Source organism: Microtus ochrogaster (genome assembly GCF_000317375.1).
Source record: "Microtus ochrogaster isolate Prairie Vole_2 chromosome 14 unlocalized genomic scaffold, MicOch1.0 chr14_random_1, whole genome shotgun sequence".
Classification (NCBI taxonomy): Eukaryota; Metazoa; Chordata; class Mammalia; order Rodentia; family Cricetidae; genus Microtus; species Microtus ochrogaster.
The window spans coordinates 34,817,339-34,829,445 of NW_004949096.1; the positions used below are offsets into that span (position 1 = coordinate 34,817,339).

The 12,107-nt window shown below is 39.0% G+C and overlaps 1 protein-coding gene across 1 annotated transcript in view; it reads right to left on the reverse strand.

Moving 5' to 3' along the window:
- The window catches only part of Atp8b4 (ATPase phospholipid transporting 8B4 (putative)), a 148,698-nt gene that overhangs the window by 52,661 nt on the left and 83,930 nt on the right, over positions 1 to 12,107 (reverse strand). The window contains exon 15 of the mRNA XM_026787834.1: positions 8,365 to 8,553. Coding sequence (XP_026643635.1) covers positions 8,365 to 8,553 — 189 coding nt within the window. The remainder of the gene's footprint in view (positions 1 to 8,364; positions 8,554 to 12,107) is intronic.

A 12,107-nucleotide genomic window follows, 5' to 3' on the forward strand; every position in this document is an offset into this window, starting at 1 on the left:
CCCGGCAGGACTGGGAGCTTTAAACATCTTTGGGAGCTCTCCCTCCCCTACTTTAGAGCTGGCCAGTCTGAACAAAGACAGGGTGACTGATAGGGCCCCAACTTGGTGAACCTGTCCTAATCCCTCCTTTGTGGTCCAACAGAAAGGGAGCCCTATTGGTGGAGACAGAAAGACCGCCAAGCCTTTGTTTTACACTGTCAGGCTTTTGCTCGGGCCAGGAGGGTGAGGGGAAAGCTACTCTCGCTGGAACTTAGTTGTGGATTCCTCCCTGCCTGTCTGGCCCCCTCTGTACCTGATCCACCCAACTCCTAGTCCCTCAGGGTGTTAGATGCACAACAGTTTTGGTCCTTGCTTTGCTGCTCTTTTAGGCCCTTTGTTGTGAGGAAAAGCTCATTCACTTCAATGGTTTGTTCTTGGGTCAATCATAGCTACAAACATACTTCACAGAATTGAAAGAAATAAAGCTTCTACCCTTCTCCCATGGGAAGTCTGCTATTTGTAGGGCTGTTTTCCTTTCTTCTCCAGACACAGGAATTACAGCCATCACTAGACTTCTGGTTTCACTAATTTCACCTACATGTTCTACCAAATCTCACTCTCAAGTCATAAAAGAGTTGACCCAACTTTGTAGGCTTGGTTTTACATTCTGTCACACAGTTGGCACCCAATAATCTGAATTAATTAATTAATATGAATATGAATATATTTCTTCCTAGGAGATCCAACAATGTGAAACAACTACCTGGGCCACAATTTCACTTCATAGTGTGAATACACGCCTTCATAGTTAAATCATGGAGATCAGTTTATCAGTTAAATCATAGAGATCTTTCCATGCTTTCGGCTTCCTGTATCCTCTAAAATCAGAATGCCTCCACACAGGGTAACATAAACACACTTTACTATTCATTTACTATTCATTTAGTGGGAACAAGGTGGCAATAGGAAACAGGCTGGAAAGGGGTGGGTGTCCCTGTACTCTTTTCCCCTCATGAAGGTAATTATAAGAAAAACTGTACCAGGTCATGCAGATAAGAAAGTTGGCCAAGGGTCTTAAAATAGAAAGCCATGACAAGACCCAGGACTAAGAGATTCCCTGAGTGCTGTGATCTGCTCAAGCCGGGAGGAATCTAGAAAAGAATGTGCTGATTAAGCACTTGTTCTTCTTTATTGGTTACAGTCTTTTGATGAAAGTTTGATGGTTTTAATAATTTGGGGAGTGGAGATCGGGTCTTAGACTTCCTATGTGCTGAGATTAAAGTAAACATCACACCTGGATATTAGACCCCTAATCTCTTAAAAGTTTACAGTTGAGAAATCTTCAACCCAGATCAGATTTTGAGAGTCAATGTAATTTATTCTTTAGTGGTTATCTGTCACCTACCTCTATTCAATAGCTTTTTTGTTATTGTTGCTTGTTCCTTCTTATCTCTAGACCTTAATGTACTGAATTGGTGCAATGGGTTCTTCCATAATGGTATGAGATGCATATGTTAGCTAATCAGTAGATTCTATAACCTTTGACAAAATACTATAGTTTATTTAAATAACTTGAATAAGGGCCCTTGTCCCCAATTGAAAGCTAAGCATGCTGGTATTGAAATTATACATCAATAAGTTGATGAATGACAGTCCCCCAAAACAAAGAAACAATAACACAGAAAATGAAGAAGGAAGCAGAAGAGGAAGAAAGGAAAGAAATGGCAGTGGGACACTGAGGAAGAGATCCCAGCAGCAGTGCCTGAGCCCTCACAAGGACATTGTCCTCATAGAACAAGCCACACATGACAATCGGGAGGCTGGCATTGCTTTTCGTCTATAATCTAACATACTTTTCTACTCTAGCAAAGCCCCTCTTGAATCCCTCTGACACACCAATTGAAAACCAAGCAGCCAGAGCGAAGTCTGCCAGCCCCATTCTGCATTGAGCGCTGCCCTTACCCATATGGGATCCATTAAAGCAGACATCTGCTGTCTGTGGTCAGACTGAGAACCCCCACAGCCTGTAATGGTGACCAATGCTGAGCAAAAGTCAAACTTCTCCCCATATAACAATCTTAGGTTTTTGTCAACACCCTCAGAGCAAAATAAAATCCATGCTGAGCCAACTGAGGACCATTGACATCTCCCCTGGGGTTGTAAATAGAGGAAAGCTCCTGCTGATGCAATGCTAAACCAGCACCCAGGACAGCCTTTGTGCTTCTTAGTCAGTGGAAACTGCCTGTGGCCTGTTATCATACAATAATTAAAATGAACAATCTCTCCATACCATGTTCCAGTAAAGACCCCAAACCCTACCACTACGGATACATACATTTTTCCATAGTAGGAATTAATTTAATCAATGACCAAGATGTTTGTAAATTACAATGTGAAGCAAATTAGTAAAACTCAGAGGGAGAAATTGGGGTTCAATCTGAAGATCCAAAAAGCAAAGCAGTCAGTCACTGGCTGTTACCTCGACCTCAGACTGAAAATGGCAATTCTACCTCCAGGGATCTCAGAATGAGACTATGTAGAGAGCTGATTCCTCCCATTTTATAATCCTCTCTTGGGCTGGGATTAAAGGCATGTACCACCCAATTTCTATGGAAGACTTGTGTGGTGGCTTGGATTGAAGGTATGTAACATTGCAGCCTGGTCTGTAAGACTGGCCAGTGTGGCTATTTTACTCTCTGAACTTCAGGCAAGCTCTATTTATTAAAATACAAATGAAACACTGTTACATTTTCCCTTTTTATCTAAAATAAAGAAGGCTACAACTAATATAAGAAAACTATATATAGTAGTACAATAACTATGTACAATATATACAGGCAATAAATACATCAACAATGTCTAGTCCATTTGTATTTGACATATTCAAATAAAATACTCCATATTTATCCTATCTTGGTGAGTCCAAAGTCTTGCACATAACTTACTTTCTATCACAACTTGCATTACCAACCAAAACTATCTTTTGTTATCTCTCAACCTTATATACTTTACATTTCTTTAGTGAATTTCTTTTTTGAGTCTTGTAAACAAGGGAGACTCTAACTATAACTATCCAGTTTTCAACTACCTCAGAGACCTGAGAAAAAATAATATTAACTGAGTAAGCAGGAAGTACAAGCAAGTGACTTCCTGAAAATGTAACAACAGAAACAGCTAACTGCCTGTAGACTCACCCAAAGTTCCTCTGCAACACTGAGGCATCCATCTTCAGCCTACAGGCCTAGCATATCCAACAGACTTTTCTGTGAAGTAGGATATTTTGTGTTCTGTTTATCTAATTAGGACAGCATACTGTCAGCAGTCGAGGTAAGGGCATTTTCTTACCCAATGGCTTACCTTTACCACAAAGAAAGTAAACTCCATGTGGAGTTCCTTCAATGCTCATTATCTATTCTGAAATAGATTGGTGCTTCCAGGAGCATACATGTCTCATTGTCATAAAAAAAGAAGAACCTAAGTTATTAAAACATTTTAAATGTCATATTCTATAAATCTCCAAAGTGTTTGAGGATGACCTGTCTATCTAAAATATATCTTCATTTGTCCTTAAAAACATACCTAATGTGACTACAAGTTTGATTCCACTAGGTGATTAACTACTAACCTATATTTTCTTACTATCCTAAACAGTTGGTAACAACAGTTTTCAAGGACTAGAGATTTGCATTGCTAAATGAGCTATATAGGTGCAATACCTTGAACAAGATTAGAAATGTATGTACAGTATGTTTTAACAAAATTAACCTCAAATTTGTATCAATATACAAAATTTGCATACAGTATACAAAAGTCAATCCAATATAAAACATTTAAAACTAATAGCTGCTTTTTAAAAGTAAATTCAATAATCTACCTTTTTATCTTATCATTATATCCTCCCTTTTTCTGAGCAGATTCAAGAATCTGTACTTTTATTCTATTATATCTATATCCCCATTTTTTTCTTTTCAAAACAAGCTTATACCTATAGCTTCCCTTTTTTCTTTTCAGAGTAGATTCAAGAATCTACTCTTTTTCCCTATCATATCTGTATCCCTCCCTTTTTCTTTTCAAAAGAAGAAACTTGAATCTAGTTTCCTTTGTTAATCTTTTTTCCTGACAATTTTCTATACCAACTTGAAAACAACACTCTAAATAGAGACAGCCATCCATAATCTATTTTGGGGAGGGTGAATGTGGGCATAGTTTTCTAGGCAGTTCCTACTGTTAGGGATCATCACTAATAATCTTACAGGGACCCAAAGAAAATTTGGGGTTATGGTCAAGTACTGACTGGAATATTCTGTGAGGCAGGGTAATCTCAGCCTGCAGTCATAAGGATGCATGAGGATGTAGTCATGGATGTAGAACTCAGATGAAACTGCAAAAAGGATGCTCTGAAATGTTGGATCATCTGCGCCATCTGCTCCTATCAGAAATTTCTCAGGGGGTCTTCCTCAATCAAACCTTATTTTTCTTAACCAAGAATGAATCCACAATGTATTCAACCTTATTTTTCGTAACCAAGAATGAATCCCCAGCCTCTCATGTCCTGTGGAAATGGAAGTAAAACCTCTTCTCCAAAGTAACATATCTTTTGGCTTAAATTTTGAAGTCAAGGCATTTTCAAAATATATATGTTGGATTAATCCAGCAGCATTTATAATCAAATATCTTTTAGCAGCTGTTGCTCCTTCCTTTGCAATCAAACAATTCAAAGACAATACAATAACATATAGTATTCAGAGTCTCTGTGTGTTTTCCATCTTTGTATGGAAGCTAAACTAGGGCAGACAGGAGCAAGGAAGGCTAGTTTTTTTCTCCTGAACCCAAGTGGATAGGTTTGGGTCCGACTCTGTCCTGAGCCAGTGACTAAAAAGCCTCAGGCAAACGGCTTTTTCATAAATTCGTGCCCCAAAAGTTGGGTGCCAAAATGTAGCATGATTAATAAAAACTCAGAGAGAGAAACTGGGGTTCAATCTGAAGATCCTAAAAGCAAAGCAATCAGCCACTTGCTCTTACTTTGATCTCAGAACAAAAATGGCAATCCTGCCTCCAGAAATTTCAAAATGAGACTGTACATGATAGCTGTCTCCTCCCGTCTCTCTAGGGCTGGGATTAAAGGCCTACACCACCCAATTTCTATGACAAACTAGTGTGGCTACTGGGATTAAAGGTTTGTGTTATTGCAATCTGGTCTGTAAGGCTGGCCAGCATGGCTGTTTTGCTCTCTAAACTTCAGGCAAGCTTTATTTATTAAAACACAAATGAAATGCCACTACTAAATACTACCACAAAGAATTTCATTTGATGAATATTTATAGAGTTTATGGGCCAGTCCAGCGATTGGCCCTGGGCAGTGTGAAGACAAGGCTTTCTGACCTCAGTTAGCACCTAGCCTATATGCTGCTGCTATAACAGGAGCCCCAGGAGAGGGAATCTCACCACTGTGCTGAACAAAGCATTCTGGGGAATACCATAAGAAACAATTACTTGAAAAATAAGAAAAACAAATGACATTTACGATTAGACATTATCGGATGAGGAGTTTTCAGCAAAAGGTAATTAGGGGGAAAAGATTGTTCTATATCTACATTAAAAAATACATACACAGAATATAAAAGTATGCAGTGCGTCCCAGGAATATGAAGTATGATGACACTTCAGCATAAAGTTTAGAAAGTAAAGATAAATAGGTTGGCATCACATTGCATGTGACCTCTCAAACCACACTAGGAGCATTGCCCTGTGAATACTGGGAGGCCAATGTTATTTAAGTGGTGATATAATCAGTCTATGGTTTAGAAAGAGTGGTCTATTGCCAGCATAGAGGTTTATTTTAATGGGGGCAATTTTGAAGACACTGCAATAATTCAAGTAAGCAGTGACAAGACCCCTAAACGAGGCAATGATACTAGTAACTAAGAGGAAAGGACAATAGAATTTTTATGGAAAAAATGTGGTTTAGTAGACACTTGATTTGCGAATAATTCTAGAATGCATTTGGAAAGGGAAGATCTAGTATTCCGTTGACAGGATTCTAGAGAAATTCTGGATTTAGAGAATAACAAAGAAGGATATGGTTTGAGAAACATCTCAAATATTCCTATGAAAACTGATGACTAACAATAAGGAAATGATAGTCTGTTACCTTGTTTCTCCCCTGGGGTGTACCATCACCATCACCTAGGAACTCATCAGAATTGCAAACCTGGGGACTCTGCCTCCAGTGAACTAACACACACCAGTGGCCAAAGCCAAGTGATCTGTATTTAATAGATCTTCAGCTTACTCTAATGGGAGCTAAATTCTGGGAATCATTATCCTAGTACTTAAAAGATATGGAAGTGTCAAAAGCAAGTGAACTTCCAAGAAGTCAAGAGACCAGTTTCATTTGAGGAGTGGCCTTTTTTGTTTTCAGCACAGGGGTTGAACCCAGAGCCTTGTGCATCCTATAAAGCATTTTACCACTGAGCTACGTCCCACAGCCAAACTTTAGAAGACAACCCCACATTTCATTATTTTCTTTGCATCTGACTGGCTGTGTAACATGTTATATGCTATGTGATACTCTTGGACAAATGTTTGGTTTCTTGTTTCCTATGTGAGGATAATATATTGTTGCAATAACCCTCACCAGAGAAGTTTCTGATCTCACCAGATGATGATTGGCTTAGAGACCCATTACTGAAGGCCTAAGTCACAAACAATGCCACACCAGTTTGGAATTATGATTAATAGGGTGGTATTTATTTAAAGGGGAAAAAACTTGCAGATCACCATCCCAGACAACAGCCCTCTGAGCAACCAGGAAGGGAGTCTAGTCACCGGAAGAATAGCAGGAAATGAAGAGAGAGAGGAGAGGGAAATGGCCACTTTTTTAAAGGGAGAGAGACCACGCCCCAATGGGCTGGTATCTCAGCAGCTATAGGCTGGAGGAGTGGAAGGACCTCCCGCAACACATTACTGATCAACGTACAGAGAACGAGAAACTGTGGGATATTCAGCCATAAATGGAACATCTATACCATACCCCGCATCCCAAAGCTTAGAAATCGTTATGGAAGAGGGAAACAGAAAATATCTGAACCCAAGGCAGGGGATGACTACAGAGAAATAGCATCTTCTCAACACAGCAGGCAGCGGCGCACATGAACCCCCAGCAGTTGCATCAGCATGCAGAAGACCTGTACGGGCTCAAGGCTGATGAAATCCCAGCATGGAGTGGAGAGGGGGGGAGCATGAAGTCTCCTAGCCAAGGAACTTTTGAGATTAATAGCTCTGGGAGAGGAAGAGTCCGTTTTCTTTAAGAGTGTAGAGCCTGGAAAGTTGACCACACTCCAGTAGGAGGCCACACACCCAAGAATATATGGGCAGCACAAATTGAACTTGATAGGTTAAAGAGGGAAAAAGGGAGGACAGAGTTAGGTGGGTGGGGAGGGAGGACTTGATCTGGGAGGAGAGGGGAGAGGGAGTAGAGATGATTAAACATATTCTATAAAATCTTCAAAAAGCTAAGGAAAAAAAGGATAATTTTAAAGGATTTTTTTTTAAAAAAAAACTGCTCAGAGATGGAAAAAGAACTGGGAAAAGAAGCATGTAACTAGTCTGAGAACTGAGACGGTGCTGAGGGTTAGTGCTGAGTTATCGAAGCTTGGATGGGATGTGGTAAGTAGTGGACCATTGTCTCCAGCAAGGGGATAATCACAAATAATGAATGATGTGAGAAGAGACGATGCTGCTGAACAGAAAAGATGAACAATATGAAAATGGCCAACGAGGCCCACAACAACCAGCACAAGCTACAACAATTCAGAAATTCTCCTGAGCCAGAGCTGAGCAGTTCTCTGTCAGATTTTCATGAACTAGAGCTGAGCAGCTCTCTCAGATCCCCCTGAGCAAGAGCTGAGCAGCTCTCTGTCAGATTCTAGTGAACTAGAGCTGAGAAGCTCTCTCAGATTCTCCTGGGCCAGAGCTGAGCAGCTCTCTCAGATCCTCCTGGGCCAGAGCTGAACAGCTCCCTGTCAGACTTGTGGATTTGACTTCACTATGTTAACAGCTTTGTGGATTCAGTCAGGGAAGTTGCTCAACTTTTCTTTATCTCAGTTTGATTATTTATAAAATGGGCATAAAAAGAATATCATGTACTTTACTAGGGTTGTTGTGACAAAGCAGTTACTTTGGGTAGAGAATTCAGAATAATGTTGGGCATGGAATAAGCTCTTGTTGAATTTTACTCACATGTTATTACACTTTTGAGGTTAAGTTGAGGATCATGAGAGCTCATAAAGTTATGAAAACATAGCACGTAGCCAGGAGTTAAATTACCCTTGAAAAAGAGGTAAGCATCAAAAGATAAATCATCATCTCGGCAAGCAAACATACCTATGACAGACATCCTTTTCCTGATGTTGTTGAAATCCAAAAAGGCAAGTAACTGATAAGTAACAGGTGTTCCCAATTCTTCCACTGTTATTGTCTCTGGGGTCCGAGACTTGAAAACAAACCCAAAATTTCTAGCAGCAGTAACTAGAGCTCCCTCATCGGGTGATTGAACTTGGTAAACCAGCTGTCCTAAAATGAAAAGAGACAAGCACGTTCAGGGCTGAGGGTAATAACTCATGTTCATAACTCCAATGCTAACCCCAATGCATTCTTTAATACCCAACTTTGGCAGCAACTCTAAACATGTTTCTGTCCTTAGATTACATTCTCTCACTGACCATCTAGGAGACCCCAGGTCTCCCTGCATACCACCTGCAGTCCTTCCCACCAAAGTATCCAACTGGAAGGCTGCCTCTCCGCTGGGATCAAAGTTTCTTGGGTCATGGATTATAGCTCTTCACTTTCATTGACTAGAGGTTCTAACTAAAACATTGTAATACATTAACTCATATGATCCTCAGGATAAGCCTTTGGAGGAAATGATGATTTAAATAGCTATTTTCATTTTTATACAGATGGGACCTATGGCTGAAATAGATGATATGATCATTAGGAAGATCAAACAAGAGGTGAGGAAGCAGATGCTCTGGCCTTTCCTTCATTAAGTGTTAATGACCATTTTATGAGACCAAATGCATAAAAATTCACCAAAATATAAAGGATCAAATCAAGATGCTAAAGACTTGTTGCTTACTCGTGTGTGTGCTGGGGAGGAGTTAAAAGGAGAGAGAAAGACCCAAACGTGGGAAGACTACACGGGTAGACACATGTTTACTATTTATAGTGCTCAGATATATTGTTAATAATTGGGTTTTCTATTAGTGGATATACTATTCCTTGTGAACAATAAAAATCCTACTTGTCTGCATATATTCTTGAATATACATTTACAAGTAAGTCCAAGAGCAAATCAGTTAAGAGGCTAAAGCAGAAGGATTTCCATGAGTTTGAGGCCAGCCTGAGCTTCAAAGTGAATACCAACCGAGTCGGGATACGTAGCAAGACTCTGCCTCAAAAATCAAAAGAGGAAGAAGGATGGTAAAATAGTTACTTCAGACTCTTTCATAGCTTACCAGCAATAGGTAAGATGCAAATTTACCACTAGTAGGTAGAAATTTCTAAATAAATAAGCATCATCTATGAATTAAAGAAGAAACAAATGTTATAGAATATAAGATAGGTAACTATATGAACAAATCACACAAATTGACTATAGTTATAAAAATAGCACCTGTGAGTTTTTAAAGAGATGGAGACTATGTTGAGAATATTCCATGTGCCAGGACAGGCTTGAGAACCACTGAAGGCTCTTTGTTTTACTCAAAAGATGCCTCATGCTTTCCTGAGTTTACTATGTTAAAATCTTGATGTTAACCACTAAAATAAAATAATGAAAATACATTGTTTCCAAAGTAGCAGGCTTCAAAAGGACTAAATCTATGAAAAGACAAAAAGAAAAAAAATAAGAGTGTAAGAAAGGAAAGGTAGGACAGACCGAGATGGTTGAAAAGAACTTCAAACGTTATCAATACTTGAGCTTTAAGTATTAAAACTAAGTGTAGTGGCAACAGATAAGCAAATGAACCGTGTGCTCTCTTATCCTTAGTGTTTTCTACACTGGCTTATTTTTAATGTTAAGATATATCATATACAAGAGATGAATCCAAAATATAAGGGGAGACAAAGAAAGACCAACAAAAGCTGTCTACACTGCTTTATTTTTAATGTTAAGATATATCATATACAAGAGATGTATCCAAAATATAAGGGGAGACAAAGGAAGACCAACAAAAGCTAAGTACACAGATGTCTATGAAGGAAGACCAGTCCACTACAGTAACCTAAAAATGATTACTGGAGACAATGAGATCAGACAGGCTATGATTCAATGAAGATGGAAGTCTGAACTATTGTCTAGCATGACCTTATAAAGCAAACATTGGCAAAACTACAAGTATCATACAAGTGTGCTGTTCTTTTTGGTGCTCTAGGCATATTTTGATGAGCTGAGGAACTGAGCTGTCAAAATAATCCATTAGAAAAACCCGGAAGATTGCTCACACCTTTAATTCGAGCACTAAGAAGGCTGAGACGGAAGGATTGCCATGAGCTGAGGGCAGCCTGGGCTACAGAATAGCAATCTGTCATCAAACAAACAAACAAACAAAAGAACAAGAAGCGTTAGCAATATAATTAAAATATTGTTGGATATACATGTTTAGAACACAGTACCCTCAAATTATAGAATATGCATTCATCTCAAGCATTTATTAAATGTTCATGAAAGTCAAGCATATACCAAGCCATTTTCAAGCTTCAATAAATTTTAAAATTAATACAAGTCAATAAAACAAGTTTTAAAAATATAATAAAACTTATGTCATTTACTAAAACAGAAAATAAAAGAAAAAGCGTCCTACCAGGTGGTAGTGGCACACACCTTTAATCCCAGCACTCTGAGACAGAGGCGGGAGGATCTCTATGAGTTTGAGGCTAGCCTGGCCTATACAAAGTAAGTTCCAGGATAACCAGTGCTACAGAAAGAAACCCTATCTCAAAAACAAAAAAAAAAAAATCTCCCTAAAGTACTTGTGTTTCTCACTCTCTTGTTCTGAAAATTCACTCTGTCAGAGACCGAAACCGCAGTCCCTCCAGATAACTTCCCCATGAAACAAATGCCATATGCATAGCAATATTCTCAACCAGGAGCTGAATTTTAAGTATTAAAACCAAATGTTAGATGTGAACTCTCTCCTTTTCTCTAAGTGACATTTACGCAGTGAAGTTTTGTTTTGAAAAGTTCCTTAACATGTATGGATTTGTTTGAGCCTGACCTACACATTCCACAACAAAAGCTTTGAAACAAAAGCAAGTTCACATTACCTCAACACATAACTCTATCGGTGGGATTTGATGTCTGGAGACAAGAGGTGGAAACCAGTGAAAACATGCCCGTTTCTAACTCTTGTCTCTTCAGAAATCCTTGTGAGTGGCAAGAGACATTGACCAGCTGCAAGAAAGGCTTAAGAGTGACCTCAGGAAATGCTGAGTGTGGAAAGCAGACGGCTGGAGCTCTCATTCATGTACAGTGGTGATATAAAATGGTATATTAATATTTTTAAAAAACGGTTGAACATTTTCTAAGAAGTTTAAACATATCCTTATATGATGAGCTGGAAATTTCCATTCCTAAGTATTTAGACATCCTCCTTCCAATTTCTTAAACAAACAATTTTTAAAAGACATAAAAAGTCTTCGTGGCAACTTTACTCACAAAAGCTGGAATAATCTAACTGTGTATTAACAGAGAACTGGAAAAGGTTGTAGCATGTTCATACAGGGAAATGCTACTTTAAAAAAAAGAAATTAGTAACTGAGATACCAGTAGCGATGACAGAACACGGCACACAGAGTATATACTGTACAGTTCTGCTTATATGGAGAACAAGAAGGGCAAACTCATCTTTAGTGACGGAAGTCATGGCAGAGCTTGGGTGGGCTAGAGTTTCTAGAAACTAAATAGGAAGGTCAGGAGCAACTTCGCTGCACTGATGGAAGAAATTTATGTCTTGATCCAACCAGTACTTCTAGGGATATTTGTAGCTGTCAAAGCTAACACAATTTCAATGTTTATGCATGTGTATGCATGCGTGTACTTTGAAGATCTGGGCACTTCAATGCAT